Source organism: Anomaloglossus baeobatrachus, chromosome 6, assembly GCF_048569485.1.
Source record: "Anomaloglossus baeobatrachus isolate aAnoBae1 chromosome 6, aAnoBae1.hap1, whole genome shotgun sequence".
Lineage (NCBI taxonomy): Eukaryota > Metazoa > Chordata > Amphibia > Anura > Aromobatidae > Anomaloglossus > Anomaloglossus baeobatrachus.
This window is the reverse complement of record NC_134358.1, coordinates 103,224,827-103,241,075: the sequence shown is the minus strand read 5'-3', so window position 1 is coordinate 103,241,075 and position 16,249 is coordinate 103,224,827. Positions and strand designations below refer to the sequence as shown.

General features: G+C 42.9%; 1 protein-coding gene across 1 annotated transcript in view; it reads left to right on the top strand.

Moving 5' to 3' along the window:
- ZC2HC1A (zinc finger C2HC-type containing 1A) overlaps positions 1-14,898 on the top strand; it is an 88,947-nt gene extending 74,049 nt beyond the window's left edge. Inside the window, exons 8-9 of the mRNA XM_075353153.1 lie at positions 9,871-9,972; positions 12,070-14,898. Coding sequence (XP_075209268.1) covers positions 9,871-9,972; positions 12,070-12,256 — 289 coding nt within the window. The 3' untranslated portion in view covers positions 12,257-14,898. The remainder of the gene's footprint in view (positions 1-9,870; positions 9,973-12,069) is intronic.
- Positions 14,899-16,249: the final 1,351 nt, after the last annotated feature.

Below are 16,249 nucleotides of genomic sequence, written 5' to 3'. Positions count from 1 at the left end.
AAGGAGAACCTTGTTCTGAGTCTTATGTATTTGGTTGATAAAGTCACCTCCAGTCCACACAGAAACTGTGTGAGATGGCAGGTTACAAATGTGGTCATATGATGCCAGAGCAGACTGGAACAACACTGGAAACTGCAGAAGACAGTGACCAGTAACTATATGAATACACTTTATGTACACAAATTACTAATTGGTAGCAGAGTGGCCCTTTAAGAATTTGTGAAAAGTATTACTATCTTATTTGAATTTGAGCCAGGATTTTATTTCTGTCCAACCACTGCACCGATGCCTCTGCTCTGTGCCAGTCATTGCACTGGTTGCCCATCCACTACAGAGTACAATATAAGCTTATCACTCTCGCCTACAAAACTCTCCACAGTTCTGCACCACCCTACATCTTCTGCCTTAACTCTGTCTATCACCCTACCCATCTTGTCTGCTCTGTTAATAACCTAAGACTAATATCCTCTATAATCCAAACCTCCCACTCCCGTCTCCAGGATTTCTTTCATGCAACACCAATTCCCAATAACCGCAGTTTTAAGTGTGCCATAAAAACACTTTTCTTTTAGACTTGCCTCTTACCTCACTAATCTAACGAACTATCCCATGTTCTCTCTTCCACACTTTCTTTATTTATATCTATATATGTACACATTCTCTTTTTCTCTCTCTCATTTTTTTATTCTGTATAGGTTCCCTCTGAATTGTAAAAGGCTGTGGAATATGTTGGTGCTATACAAATGAAAATTATTATTTATACTTTTGACTAGCTATGGTTCCCGGCGTTGCCCGGGATAGTAACTAAGTCTCTCTCTCCCACTCTCACACCACCAAAATCATATTAACTGACACATAAGCTTCTTATACTAAGAATGTCCTTCATTGCCTATAGCAGCCAATCAGAGCTCCTATTAATGACCTGTAGCAAAATAGAAGCAGAGCTGTGATTGGTTGCTATAGTCCACCTGATAAATATCCAGCAAAACAACCAATATATTACCTCACACATCCAAACAGTAAGTAAGCATTTTTTTTTTTTGGTGTATAACTGTAAAGCGCGGGGTCAAACTTTCCCCTCAAAACATAGTCTATGACGTTCCCTGGGTCAAATGAGGCGTCTGTGCAAAATTTTGTGATTGTAAATGCAACGGTGCGGATTCCTTTAGCATACATACATACATACATACTGTAACGCCTGCCTGGATCAACAAACTCAGATGGGATGTAATGGACAGGCTAGAGGGAAGCCACTCACCAAGCAGGACCCCCAGAACCCTGAAACCCTTTAATCCCTATACAGGGATTTGGAATTACACAGCGCCCTGGAGATCACTACCTGTGGAAGGCTGCAGTCCGATGAGAGTAGTCATTAGGCAGGGTCAAACCAGGAATAGCAGAACAGGGACAGAATCGGCAGGCAAGGACGTAATCAGAAAACGTAGCAGAGGGTCAAATCCAAATCAGGCAATGAGGTACAAAAACAGCAGGCAGAAGGTTAGTCAGAAAACACGCAGAAGTCAGCACACAGGAATCACTAAACAGAATAGGAGGTAACAGGAGCCAGGAAATCAGAACTATCTCTGGCAGAGGTCAGCGGACAGGAGGGGAACTAAGAAGGGTGTGGTGTCTTCCCATTGGCTGTAGCTGAACGCTGGCAACTTCAGCTGGAAGACACACGCCACCCATAGTCAGCCAGTGGTACATTCATTCATACATACATACATACATACATACATACATACACACACACACACACACACACACACACACACACACACACACACACACACACACACACTCACACTCATACATACACTCATACATTACACTCAGCTTTATATATTAGATTGGCTCTTCTTACAAAACATGTGTGGCTCACTTAGGTTGGCAGAGGTGCAAAGTCTACAGTAACGGTTCTTTATGTGTAAATCTTTAATTACAAAGGATTTATATGATATGTTATGATGTCATATAAAAGGCCAGAATCATATCGGATTAATCTAGGTGCAATATTCAGGTTAGGTGACAGGATGGGGTGTGCAAGTGATATCAGGAAGATCATATTGTTATCTCCCCCCCACCCCCCCTTGTCTAGTTGTTGTGGAAAAGATATTAGGAACTTTTCTTCATGTTATTGCCCTTTATTAATGTGAGAGGTTGAATGCCACTTTTAGGCTTTTTTTTCAACTGTAGAAGAAAGAAATTGATCAGTTGAACATCTAATGTTTTTTTTCTTTTTCCACGTATGTATAATTTCAACATATTCTGCATCGCCTTATTCTTCAGAGGGTATACATACAATCTTGTAATTAAAAGGAATGTCCACTACTTGGACAACTTCTTCTCATTCGCTTTGTTCGGCCCTGTAAAAATAAATAAGCCTATACTCCCCTCCTGCAGCCGTGGTTTTAGAAATGTCCGAAGTGATGTTCCCGGGGCCCACATGACATTGTTATGACTATTAAGCCCCACGACCAATCACCGCCCAGCGTTTATCTCTCCGCCTTTGGACATTTGAGCAGATTGTAAGCGCTATGCTGACTTCCTGCTCATATGTCTGAAGGCGGGGTGGAGGAAGCCGGGACTGATTGGTTTCAGGACCCGTGTGTCATAATAATATCACATGGGCCAGGGGAATGCGACTCAGACATTGCTGGAATTACGACCGCACCATAGGCTTATTTAGTTTAAGGGGGGTGAACAAGGAGAATGTGAAGGGGTGTCCAAGAAATGGACAACTCCATTAAAAATTAGCAAACTAATTTAGGATATGAAAAAAATGATTGAGGGTACTGGTCCCAAGAACTTACAGAAATAGGGATGAAACACAAGGTAAAAGGTGCGTGTTTGAGAGATGATGAGATTCTATGTAGAAAGAAGAGAGGAGGGGGTGGAGCTCTGGATCTAGCTTCTAGCTCCTCCCTCCGTTTGTAACTCCTCCCTCTGAATATATCTCCTCCCTCTGCTTCTAGCCCATCCCTCTGCATATAGCTTCTCCCTCTAGCTCCTGCTTCTTATTCTAGCTCCTTCATCTAGCTCCTTACTCTTCATCTGCCCCCCCCTACCACTAGCTCCTCCCTTTGTATCTAGCTCCTCCCTCGTTCTGTCATCATAGAATCTCATAAGCACCATCTGCTATCTCCTACGTATCTCAGTAGTGGGAAAGTCTTAACTGAATACAGATTTTACCTCAGAATTGAGATATATTGATAATGATTGATCAATTCTGACAGAGACCAAAGCAAATTTGTCTAATAAGATATATTAAACAGTTGCTTATTTTCATGTGTGCTATTGATTTATGAAATAAAAATTAAACGATGGTCACATTTTAAATCCCACTGACATAATGTCCTTAAACTTTTGATTTTGGAGTTTATGGTTACTACAGTTAGGTCCAGAAATATTTGGACAGTGACACAATTTTCGCGAGTTGGGCTCTGCATGCCACCACATTGGATTTGAAATGAAATCTCTACAACAGAATTCAAGTGCAGATTGTAACGTTTAATCTGAAGGTTTGAACAAAAATATCTGATAGAAATTGTAGGAATTGTACACATTTCTTTACAAACACTCCACATTTTAGGAGGTCAAAAGTAATTGGACAAATAATCCAAACCCAAACAAAATATTTTTATTTTCAATATTTTGTTGCGAATCTTTTGGAGGCAATCACTGCCTTAAGTCTGGAACCCATGGACATCACCAAACGCTGGGTTTACTCCTTCTTAATGCTTTGCCAGGCCTTTACAGCCACAGCCTTCAGGTCTTGCTTGTTTGTGGGTCTTTTCGTCTTAAGTCTGGATTTGAGCAAGTGAAATGCATGCTCAATTGGGTTAAGATCTGGTGATTGACTTGGCCATTGCAGAATGTTCCACTTTTTTGCACTCATGAACTCCTGGGTAGCTTTGGCTGTATGCTTGGGGTCATTGTCCATCTGTACTATGAAGCGCCGTCCGATCAACTTTGCGGCATTTGGCTGAATCTGGGCTGAAAGTATATCCCGGTACACTTCAGCATTCATCCGGCTACTCTTGTCTGCTGTTATGTCATCAATAAACACAAGTGACCCAGTGCCATTGAAAGCCATGCATGCCCATGCCATCACGTTGCCTCCACCATGTTTTACAGAGGATGTGGTGTGCCTTGGATCATGTGCCGTTCCCTTTCTTCTCCAAACTTTTTTCTTCCCATCATTCTGGTACAAGTTGATCTTTGTCTCATCTGTCCATAGAATACTTTTCCAGAACTGAGCTGGCTTCATGAGGTGTTTTTCAGCAAATTTAACTCTGGCCTGTCTATTTTTGGAATTGATGAATGGTTTGCATCTAGATGTGAACCCTTTGTATTTACTTTCATGGAGTCTTCTCTTTACTGTTGACTTAGAGACAGATACACCTACTTCCCTGAGAGTGTTCTGGACTTCAGTTGATGTTGTGAACGGGTTCTTCTTCACCAAAGAAAGTATGCGGCGATCATCCACCACTGTTGTCATCCGTGGACGCCGAGGCCTTTTTGAGTTCCCAAGCTCACCCGTCAATTCCTTTTTTCTCAGAATGTACCCGACTGTTGATTTTGCTACTCCAAGCATGTCTGCTATCTCTCTGATGGATTTTTTCTTTTTTTTCAGTCTCAGGATGTTCTGCTTCACCTCAATTGAGAGTTCCTTAGACCGCATGTTGTCTGGTCACAGCAACAGCTTCCAAATGCAAAACCACACACCTGTAATCAACCCCAGACCTTTTAACTACTTCATTGATTACAGGTTAACGAGGGAGACGCCTTCAGAGTTAATTGCAGCCCTTAGAGTCCCTTGTCCAATTACTTTTGGTCCCTTGAAAAAGAGGAGGCTATGCATTACAGAGCTATGATTCCTAAACCCTTTCTCCGATTTGGATGTGAAAACTCTCATATTGCAGCTGGGAGTGTGCACTTTCAGCCCATATTATATATATAATTGTATTTCTGAACATGTTTTTGTAAACAGCTAAAATAACAAAACTTGTGTCACTGTCCAAATATTTCTGGCCCTGACTGTATATCTCGGCCATTTGTGGGAAATGGGATGTCGGTCTCTGCACACTGGCCACAGAAGGTTGGGTCTCTGGAAACAGTCGTGTGCCCTGAGCTCTGCTGTTTTCTTCATTTCTGTAGTAGTAAATAGGATTTACGGAAACAAAGTTTTCTTTTTTAAAAAAAGAAGTGCGCCGGTATAGTGCGAAGCTTCTCCTGATTATAGGGTGCTGGGTGTCGCTGATCCGCTCTCTGACGTGGCCCAGGATCGGGAGACAAGAACTTGCAAGTCATAGTATACAAACCTACCAGGGTTTTATTGTAGGGTAATTAATTTTCTCATTGTTTGCAGTCTAAGAAAGTTACAGATGTTATCTCTTCCAGGAAGACATTTATAGAAAACACAATTTCACGTGGGTCATCAGGGCTGTCTGTTAATTACAGTAATTCTCCCACATGACACAAGATGGAAGCGAGTACAATATTGATAACAATGTGATTAATTCAAGCACGAAGGGAAAACCTCCTGTTTATTGAATCCAATCTTCCCACAGTCCTATCTCTTAAGGACAGTCATTTGACTGTAGAATGCCTTAAAGGAACCCTAAACCTAGGAGGGAATAATAAAAGTAAACTTGTCCTCGCTGTCAGTCTGCAGGATCATGTAATGCTACTGAAGCAGATATCTCAGACAACACAGGGGTTAATCTTCTGAGCCCTTTTGGGGGGGGGGGCTAGAACACCGCTTAGGGCCAATTTAGAGTTAAGGTTGTCATAGCTGCACATTTTTGCTGGTGGCCCCACTTATTCTCTGCCAAATCAGGGGATTGTTGAAAGGGTTGTCCCACCATATTTTTTTACCTGCAGATCTATTCAAAGTGACTGGACAGTCAAGATGAGCTTGTTACTTAGTAGCCCGAATGCCCCGATGCCTCTTTATTCCCAACACTCCCAAAGCCGATCCTTCCAAATAGAGGGTTTGTCCAGTGAAAACACGATAGCCCTTATCCTCTGAATAGGGGACAACTTAATTATTATTATTATTATTATTATTATTTATTATTATAGCGCCATTTATTCCATGGCGCTTTACAAGTGAAAGAGGGTATACGTACAACAATCATTAACAGTACAAGACAGACTGGTATAGGAGGAGAGAGGACCCTGCCCGCGAGGGCTCACAGTCTACAGGGAATGGGTGATGGTACAATAGGTAACTTAATGCTACTTTACACGCTGCGATATCTGTCCCGATATCGCTAGCGTGGGTACCCGCCCCCATCTGTTGTGCGACCCGGGTAAATCACTGCCCGTGCCGCAAAACATCGCGCAGACCCGTCACACATACTTACCTGCCCGGCGACGTCGCTATGACCGGCGAACCGCCTCCTTTCTAAGGGGGCGGTCCGTGTAGCGTCACAGCGATGTCACTGAGCGGACGCCCAATAGAAGCGGAGGGGCGGAGATGAGTGGCCGGAACATCCCGCCCACCTCCTTCCTTCCTCATAGCGGCCGGGAGGCAGGTAAGGAGAGGTTCCTCGTTCCTGCGGCGTCACACATAGCGATGTGTGCTGCCGCAGGAGCGACGAACTACATCGTTACTGCTGCAGTAACGATAATCGAGAATGGACCCCCATGTCACCGATGAGCGATTTTGCACGTTTTTGCAACGATGCAAAATCGCTCATCGGTGTCACACGCAGCAACATCGCTAATGCGGCCGGATGTGCGTCACAAATTCCGTGACCCCTACGACTCCGCATTAGCGATGTCGCAGCGTGTAAAGCCCCCTTTACTCATTGGTTGGGGGTCTACCTGTGGAATCTGCACAGATCTTCAGAATGGGGATGTTTTTATCCCCATTGTTGCACTTTAATCCCCGTAACAAAATGAAGCAGAAGGTCAGATGCCGATGACCACTCCATTCATTTCTATTAGGTTACTGGAACAAGCCGAGCACACTGCTAGACAGCATTACAGGGAATTGAGCAGCAGTAAAGCATGCACACTGCCATCAAACAGGAATTAAAGTGCCCCGTACTGACAGTCAGTGCGAATCTCAGCTATCCAACCCCACCGCTCAGCAATCTGTCAAGTATGCTTTGCTTAAAGGGGTATTCCCATCTCCAAAATCCTATCCCAGCTTCCACTCTGTGCCAATCATTGCACTGACTGCCCATATATCATAGGATCCAATTAAAATTGCTTGTTCTCACCCACAAAGCTCTCCACAATGCACCCCCCCTACATCTCCACTTTCCTCTCTGTCTATCACCCCACCCGTTCTCTACGCTCTGCAAACGACTTTCAACTAACATCCAAACTCCGAACCTCCCGCTCCCAGCTCCAAAACTTTTCCTGAGCCTGACCGGTCCTCTGGAATGCCCTACCCCAAGAAACTAGGATGAACCACAACTTACTCAGCTTTAGACACTCCCTAAAAAACACATCTTTTTAGGGTGGCCTATGACACTCCCTAATCGAATTCAATTCAGAGTCCCTCCACGACTTCTCAGAACATAACTCTCCGTCAAACTGCACCGCACCCAAAAGTATCACGGATATTGGCTGACGACTGTTTCATTCAAACTTTGTCTATCCCCATTTCTTTGAGATGGCTGGATTGTCATTGTAAATAAGCATCTGTACCTTGCCCCCCCCACCCTACCTCATTGTAGATTGTAAGCTCTCACGAGCAGGGTTGTCTTTATTTTTGCTCTAATTATTGTATTTTCTATAACTGTTACTTGCTTATATACGATCCTCTGAATTGTAAAGCGCTGCGGAATATGTTGGCGCTATAGAAATAAAGATTATTATTATTAGTAGGTGTAATAAAATTAGCAAATACATCCAATTAGAAATGTGGTATGGCTTTCCTTATTTACCATGTCTCTTAGCTAAAGTGTAGGGCATTGCAGGAGCTTAGGTATCCATGGTTATGACTCAGAAGAACTGTACTTCATTTTTCCTAATATTATTATTTTTCCACCTACTATATACTATATACTGGGATAGGATCTTGGACATGGGAATAACCCTTTAGGTTGGTTTCACCGTAGAACCCCTTTATGTACAAGTGGTAGGAAAGTATGTTGATGTCCCGCTGACAGGGCATCACTTTGGGGCCACTGGTCTATGTGACTTATCAACGTGACACCACAATCGCTAGCGGAGTCGCGTTACTGGCAGGCGCTACACAGATTCAGAACGCAGATATTGAAAAATAACTACTGCCCTACCTGGAGACCATGTATGGTAAGGTTTAGTTAAAAAAAAACTACAAGATTATAATTTTTAATCAAATGTCTCATGTCATTATAGTAATTTGAAAAACTCAGTTAGGCTCAAAAATACTTCTTATAGGATAATTAATCTGGAAGAAAAATAAGGACTTCAAGAAAATGTAACTTGTAGAAGAATATTATTTTATTTATTTAAATTTTTTTTTGTTAACAAATAGATTAAAAAACACTTAATAAATAAAATAAAATAATGCAGCCTCCAATGCAAAAAGTACACATAAAAAGAGGCTGCTTAGGGATGGTAGGCAGAGAAATACACCCTTAAAAGCACTCCTAAAAATGGCAACACCACAGCTATACACAATTTGCTGCTAGTAATCCCAAGTATTATATGGGTAACTAAAGTGTCAATGCACTCATAGTATAGTGAATAATACACAAATAAATAGACCCACCAGGGACACCTCCTGCCACTAAATTATTTGCATCTAAATTCCTGCTATAGCGTGAATGCCCAAACTAAATAGGTGAATCCCAGCTGCATACCTGTATGTGATCAGATGTAAGTATTCACTCCCAGCTCGCCTCTAAAGCCCGACGCGCGTTTCATACATGTGACTTCTTGCACACACACCCCCTATCATCCCAAGCAGCCTCTTTTTATGTGTATTTTTTGCATTGGAGGCTCCATTATTTTATTTTATTAAGTTTTTTTTAATCTATTTCTTAAGAAAATAAAAATTTAAATAATAAAAAGTTAATCTTTTACAAGTTACATTTTCTTGAAGTCATTATTTTTCTTCCGGATTAATTATCCTATAGGAAGTAAGATTATAATTTTGTTTCTCTCACTGAGCGCAATCAATCATTATTGGTAAAGGTTTGAAACACTACAACCCTCCAACAAACAATTTTAAGACCCCCACTGGTTCCAGTTGGCCCAAAAGGGTTTATACCAAGCTAAAAAGTTATCTCTCACCGATGAGATAACAGACCACAGACTGAAGGGAATTGTGAATTCCTTGCATTGCTGCATGCTGTCATGGGAGGACGATCACCCCTGAAAGGAATGTGCAATGCTTTATGTTCCTGACATTCTGGAGATGAACTTTACCTTCCTTTTTCTTGCATGCGATAAAATCAAAACAAATTTTCTAAATATTTTTCACGTCTCATACATAAAATGATGCTGTCATAATCCATGATGTAATTAGCAAAGTGCCTGTAATATTGTAGCACAAGGCAAGTGCACTGTAGGTACAGAAATGTATGAATGGTGCAAAACGAACAACAATGCGAAGGCGCTCCAGATGATTGACAGTTTGGTATCAGTAGCCTGGTTGTGCTGCTGGTCCCAATAATCTGGCAGCTTCAGAGCAGTGTGTACAAGCTCTAAGACAAAAAAACATCTTTGATTTACTGTATACTTTGCTCCCAAGAAGGGAAATCCATTGTGAACAAAATTGACACGGGGATAAAATTTAAGATGTTATGCAGATTCCTTGTACTATAAATCATTCTCCAGTTAACGTGTGCGAAATTATATATACAATCTTGCAGCATTTCCATTGCACCTGATCTGTAACCATTGATTATTTCATTGTAGAGGATCATTAAAGTCAAGAACACCACCCAGCATGGCTAGAAACCCAGCTCCAGGGCTGTCCGCCAACAAAAGGAAAGCGTACAACGCAGAAAACTACTCACGGTACCGGGCTCCATTCCTCCTAGTGACCGTAAAGGGAGATTCAGATTTTACATAAGTAAAATTGGAACCATTATGGCCGGTTTCACACATCCAGCTTTTCATTCCGGCGCACTCCAGTACAGTGTATACAGTATAGTGGCAGCGCGACAAGCTCCGGTCACATGCTGTCATGTGACCGGAGCATGTGACCCGGAAGTTACAGTGCTGCCACTGTACTGTATACACTGTACTGGTGTGCGCCGGAACCAGCAAACCTGCGAAAAGCCAAATGTGTGAAACCGGCCTTAGCCTATTCTTTAAATCTATTTTTGGGGTGTTAAATTAAATTATTATTATTATTATTATTATTATTATTAATAAACACTACTATAGTGTTTTCTGTGTGAATATGTGATGTCCCGTGTATAAGAATTTCATTTGTTCACGCAAGAAAAATGCCCACATGTAAAATTGCTTACACTGAAAAGAACTCCCCATGAGCGCTTAGTGGTTGAACGATCGTGGCAGTGCCGCATGTATTGTGCTATCAGATCCGTGAGCTGTCAGACCCTACACAGACAATATCTATCTAATGTGCCTGTATGTATTGTAGTAATGTGTGTGAAGTCTTTCTGGAGAGCTCATGGGAAGGTAATGGATCCACATTAGACGAACGTTGGCAAAATCCACTGATATTGATGGGTTTGCCTGAAAGTGTAATGTGTATAGGGACCCCGATAAATGAGTGTCGGGGAAAGCTAAGTATCCAGTATGACCTATTTCGGACTACTAATCCTTTGTTTCTCTGTGATACAATACCTCCAGACATATCTAGTAGTAGCTTTCTCGTACGGAACACAAGAGTGGGCAGCAAAGCGAGCGCACACATGTATGGGAGAGACTGATTATATGGTTCTCTGTTTTTGAGACACTCCTAGTTTAGGCATACAAATACTGATGAAATACTAATCAAAAATACTCATGTGGCGTCTTGGACGCGGCGGGTTCTGACCTGCGGGGCCGTGAGTCCTCCACAGCAGCAGATTGCAGCTGCTCGAGCCCACGATTAGGTCTTTTTCTCTGTTCTCCCTGAAGAGCACGCTTGCAACTCCGCAGCAAAGAATTTACATGCTGCGGCTCGGAAAGCCACATCGCAAGTCTCTTTTTGCTGCGGGCCGTACACGTACAGTGGGCATGGGATTTCTATAAATCCATCCATTGTGTTTGTACTGTACAACGTAGAATTTTGGACACAGCAAAAACATGCTGCATCCAAAATGCGTCACACGGTACGATATATCAGGCGATATGTCGGCGGGGTCACATCGTAAGTGACACACATACAGCATCGTTTGATATATCGTAGCGTGTGACAGCTACGAGCGACGGTGAACAAGCAAAAATACTCACCTTATCGTTGCTCGTTGACACGTCGCTCATTTTCAAAAAGTCGTTTCTTCTTCTGTGCGCCGGTTGTTCGTCGTTCCCGGGGCAGCACACATCGCTACATGTGACACCCCGGGAACGACGAACACTGCTTACCTGCGTCCCGCCGGCAATGCGGAAGGAAAGAGGTGGGCGGGATGTTTATGTCCCGCTCATCTCCGCCCCTCCGCTTCTATTGGCCGGCCGCTGTGTGACGTCGCTGTGACACCGAACGTCCCTCCTCCTTCAGGAAGAGGATGTTCGCCGCCCACAGCGACGTCGTCCAGGAGGTAAGTACGTGTGACGGGGGGTTAACGACTTTGTGCGACACGGGCAACTAATTGTCCATGACGCACAAACAACGGGAGCGGGTACAATCGCTCGTGCGATCGCACGGTAGATCGTAGCATTTGACGCCGGCATTAGGCTCAGGTACAGGCAGTATGACGCTGCACACATTATGGAGCTGTATCTGCACAATACATGCAGGACCCACATCCATCAAACATGTACTGTATGGTGGCTTTCCTCAAGGGGTTTAGTTTCTTGATAGTGTTAATATTGAAGTCTGTATGGACATGACCGTTTTGTGCCATACACTTTTCAGCTTTAATTGTAGACACTAACTGGATCACACCTCATAAAATGTTGAATTTCATGTGAATCTCTCCTTAATTTTTTTTTTTTTTTTAGGCTTGATAACAAAATGGGTTATGATACTGGAGACCACTCTGATGCCATAAATGGAGGCCGCATGAAAACTGGAGATAACAATGGATCAGGGCAGATGACAAAGTTTTGCCATGAGTGTGGCACCAAATACCCCGTTCAGTCAGCCAAGTTCTGCTGTGAATGTGGAGTACGAAGAATGATTCTCTGAGCGTCTTATCCTACAGAAAGCCAAACCTTCTACCACCTAAAAGTGGGGTTTACCAAGACTGCTGAAATGTATGGTATATAGATGACTGGAAATACAGGAAGCCCATGAGGAAACTCAGTCTACGTCGGCAAAGCGGTCAACAAGTAAAAGAAAATGAATATCTGATTATCATGCTAGAATATTAAAGTTGGATCCAAATTAAAAAAAAAAAAATCTGTATCACCTGTAAAAGTCACTAATGGTTGTGAATATTTTAGTAAGATGTGGTGACGGCAAATTCTGCGGAGAAGAACACTAGGACCGGAGATGGGACTTTAGATGGAAGAACTTAGACCTTCAGCTTCTGACCATGGGTCGGATGTCTGTGTGGTTCTCAGATACTTCCCAACGCCTGAGGTTTGGGCAGATCAGAGAGGTTGGGTCTTCTGGCAGCCGCTTATCTCCTGTTGCTGTTTTGAATACCATATGTGGCTGCTTTGGGGTAACAGGAATGCTAAATATTGGCCAACTGTTATCCTGTGTCTATGGCCAGCTTACCACAAGGGCCCTATCTATTGCACTCTTAAGTCTGGCACTGGAAGCTTTACTTTGCTATAATAACTGCATGTTCACTAGTACTAGGATAGTTCTAAGAATGCCGAGTCTGCAGGTCTTTCGTTTTATGGGACTTTTTATTAGTTATGTATGGCTGCGATTTATGAACAGTTTTGAGTTTACGGTCCATTTTGTTTGTGCTCTAAAATCTACAGGAAGGATTTTACCATTTTATCTTAATGTCTTATTTTATTTATATTTATTACTTTTCTATAGTTTTTGTCCTTTACTCTTTCATTTTTTTGGTTTACAAAATCATGGTCCATTTTTAAAGAACAAATTAAACTTTTTTTTGCAAAAGGTTTCATTCAGACAACTGTATAAATCAGTCTAAGATCGGACCTCCATGCTCGGACTGGCCATGAGTCTCCCGAGCCAAGTGTGATTGCTGCATACAAGTATATAAAGTGGTCACTCTCTGGTTGGAGGAGCCATGGCCAGTCTGATCATTGCGGCCCCATCTTGGACCGATTTATAAGAACCCAAATCTTCATAAAAAAACCAAGGGAAGATCTTAATTTTCTGGCACCTTTTCTAAGTCATCCTGAAAGGTGGAAAATCTTGGCTTGAATCATCAGCTTCTTCCCATTCACATTACTTCTCCTTCTTAATAGTATAACTGTGGGGAAGTTCTCAGATTTAATTTTCATATCTGTACAATTTCTGTATTCACCAGTCAGACCTTGTACAAGAAGTTCTAAATTTTACGATCCCATCGCCACCTTCTCCATTTAAGGAGCTGCGTGTTTTGACATGGAAAAGCAATACGTGCTATCAGGAGGTCTAATCTTATTGTTGTTTTACAGCTATGCAAACGCATTTTTATTTTTTTTTTTTAACTACAGTTGTGTCCGTTCCTTACATTTTGCTTTTGGCTTAACATATCCCCAGATGTATAGTGAGAGGTGACCACCATTGAAAAAAACATGATTTTGCAATACTCGGTGATGGGTGATATCTATGGGTGATTATTTGTGGTTTCAGTTGCAGATTATCAAGGTAATCAATGTACATTTTCCACTTTAGGAGTACCAGGCCCTATGCTGCTCCCTTCTACCCTATCCAACTACCCTCAAAACTAAGCTCCCCCCCCTCCCCGACCCTATGCTGCCCCTTCGATCCCATGCTCCCCTCACAAAGGGGACCTAGCTAGTCCTTCTAAAGCGTTTCTAACATAAGAACCAGGTTGATTGCTTATGATAATTACAATCACCAAGAGTTTTATCCACTGGAAATGCATTTTGGTCACCGATGTCTAAAAAGCTGACTACCCCATCCAATACAGTATCTGCCAGCTCAGTCACGCACCTCCACCATAGGCATGTATGTTGTAGATTGGGCTCTGCTGTATGTGCAAGTTTATTTTTATGTGAATAGTAGAATAACCACTGCTAAAATCCAACATACAAACTCCCCGACATCTGGGGTCAGTCTGATCGTCCCTGCACACATACAGTATAAGCTATTTTCAAACAACCTCTGTGTCCTCTGCTGAATCCAATTTTTTGTACAGGGATGACAGCTCAGTCTATGTTCACATCTGCATCCACCATTTCCATAATATTTAATGGTAAGCACAGCCCTGTACATTTTTTTTTTTTTTTTGTTAAAACAATTGGCTTCTCATCAAAAACCCAGATGTAAGTCAATGTGTCAATGGAGCCTTTTGGGGTTTTACATAGAGAGATCTTTGTCCATAACGAGTGCTGATCAATTTTATAACAAGTTGATTGTGCTTTTTGTTGCATCTTCTTACATGGACTGTATAAAGGCAGAACGATCATTGATGTGATTTCCCATGTTGTTTGCATATTGGTGGCTGCATATCACTTTTACACTGGAAGGTTTGCAGCCTACAGTGACTATTTTAAAGGGAATCTGTCAGCAGGTTTTTGCTATGTACACTGAAGCCAGCATGCTGCAAGGGTTAACACAGAAAATTCAGGGATGACTGTCTTATCACAGTCCGATCTGTTGTTTATTTGATATGTTTGTGTAAAGGGAACCTGTCACCAGTTTTGGTGACTATAAGCTGCGGCCACCACCAGTGGGCTCTTATATACAGCATTCTAACATGCTGTATATAAGAGCCCAGGCCGCTGTGTAGAACCTAAAAATGACTTTCTAATACTTACCTAAACGGCCGCTGCGGTGGAGTTGGACTATATGGGCGTCTCCGTTCTCCGGTGCCGGCACCTCCTCTTTTGGCCATCTTCATCCTCCTTCTTCTAAAGCCGGGGTGCATGACGCGTCCTACGTCATCTACACTCGTTGGCATTGAGGTCCTGCGCAGGCGCACTTTGATCTGCCTTGAGCAGGGCAGATCAAAGTATTGTAGTGCGCCTGTGCGGGATCGGCGAGTGTGTATGACATAGGACGCATGAGGCAAACAGGCTTCAGAAGGAGGACGAAGATGACCGAAAGAGGAGGCGCCGCATCGGAGAAAGGAGACGCCCATATGACCCAACTCCACCACAGCGGCCATTTAGGTAAGTATTATAAAGGGATTTTTACATTCTACACAGCGACCTGGGCTCTTATGTACAGCATGTTAGAATGCTGTATATCAGAGCCCACTGGTGGTGGCCGCAGCTTATAGGCCCCAAATCTGGTGACAGGTTCCCTTTAGACTGTAAGACCCTTATCATTGTGAGGACTACAAGGTCACACGCAAGGCAGGCCAGCACACCCCATCCTCTGACACCTCACTGTCAATCCACAATCTCTATAGAGAGCCTAGTGTGGGCAGGGGCAGCTCTCTCAGCTCTGCTACATGAGTAAAGCTAAAAATGTTTGTGTCAGAACGGCTGCAGCCGATAATCTAAGTGATACACTGTTGGATTCAGGATCTGTTTGTCTATATCATGCTGCTCTCAGATGAGGTAGCAAAAACCTGCTGACAGGTTCCCTTTAATGATGCCAGCATAACTGAACTAATCAGCCCATAAACAAGAGTTTTGTTTTTTCGGAGGATCAGTGAGTGCTATATTTAAAGCTCAATTGTCTGATTATTGGCTTGTGTAAAGTGACACTTTATTGTCCTATCTCCCTCTGGAGGACCTCCATTTATTCTGTGGTATCTCTTAAGCCTGCTTTACACGTTACGATTAAGCATACGATATCGTATGCGATCGTAACTGCCCCCATCGTATGTGCGGCACGTTCAATTTGTTGAATGTGTTGTACAAACGATTGTTTGCTGTCACACGTACTTACCCGTCCATACGACCTCGATGTGGGCGGCGAACATCCACTTCCTGGAGTGGGAGGGATGTTCGGCGTCACATCGACGTCACGCGGCAGCCGGCCAATAGAAGCGGAGGGGCGGAGATGAGCGGGATGTAAACATCCCGCCCACCTCCTTCTTTCCGCATTGCCGGTGGGAGCCGCAGGACGCAG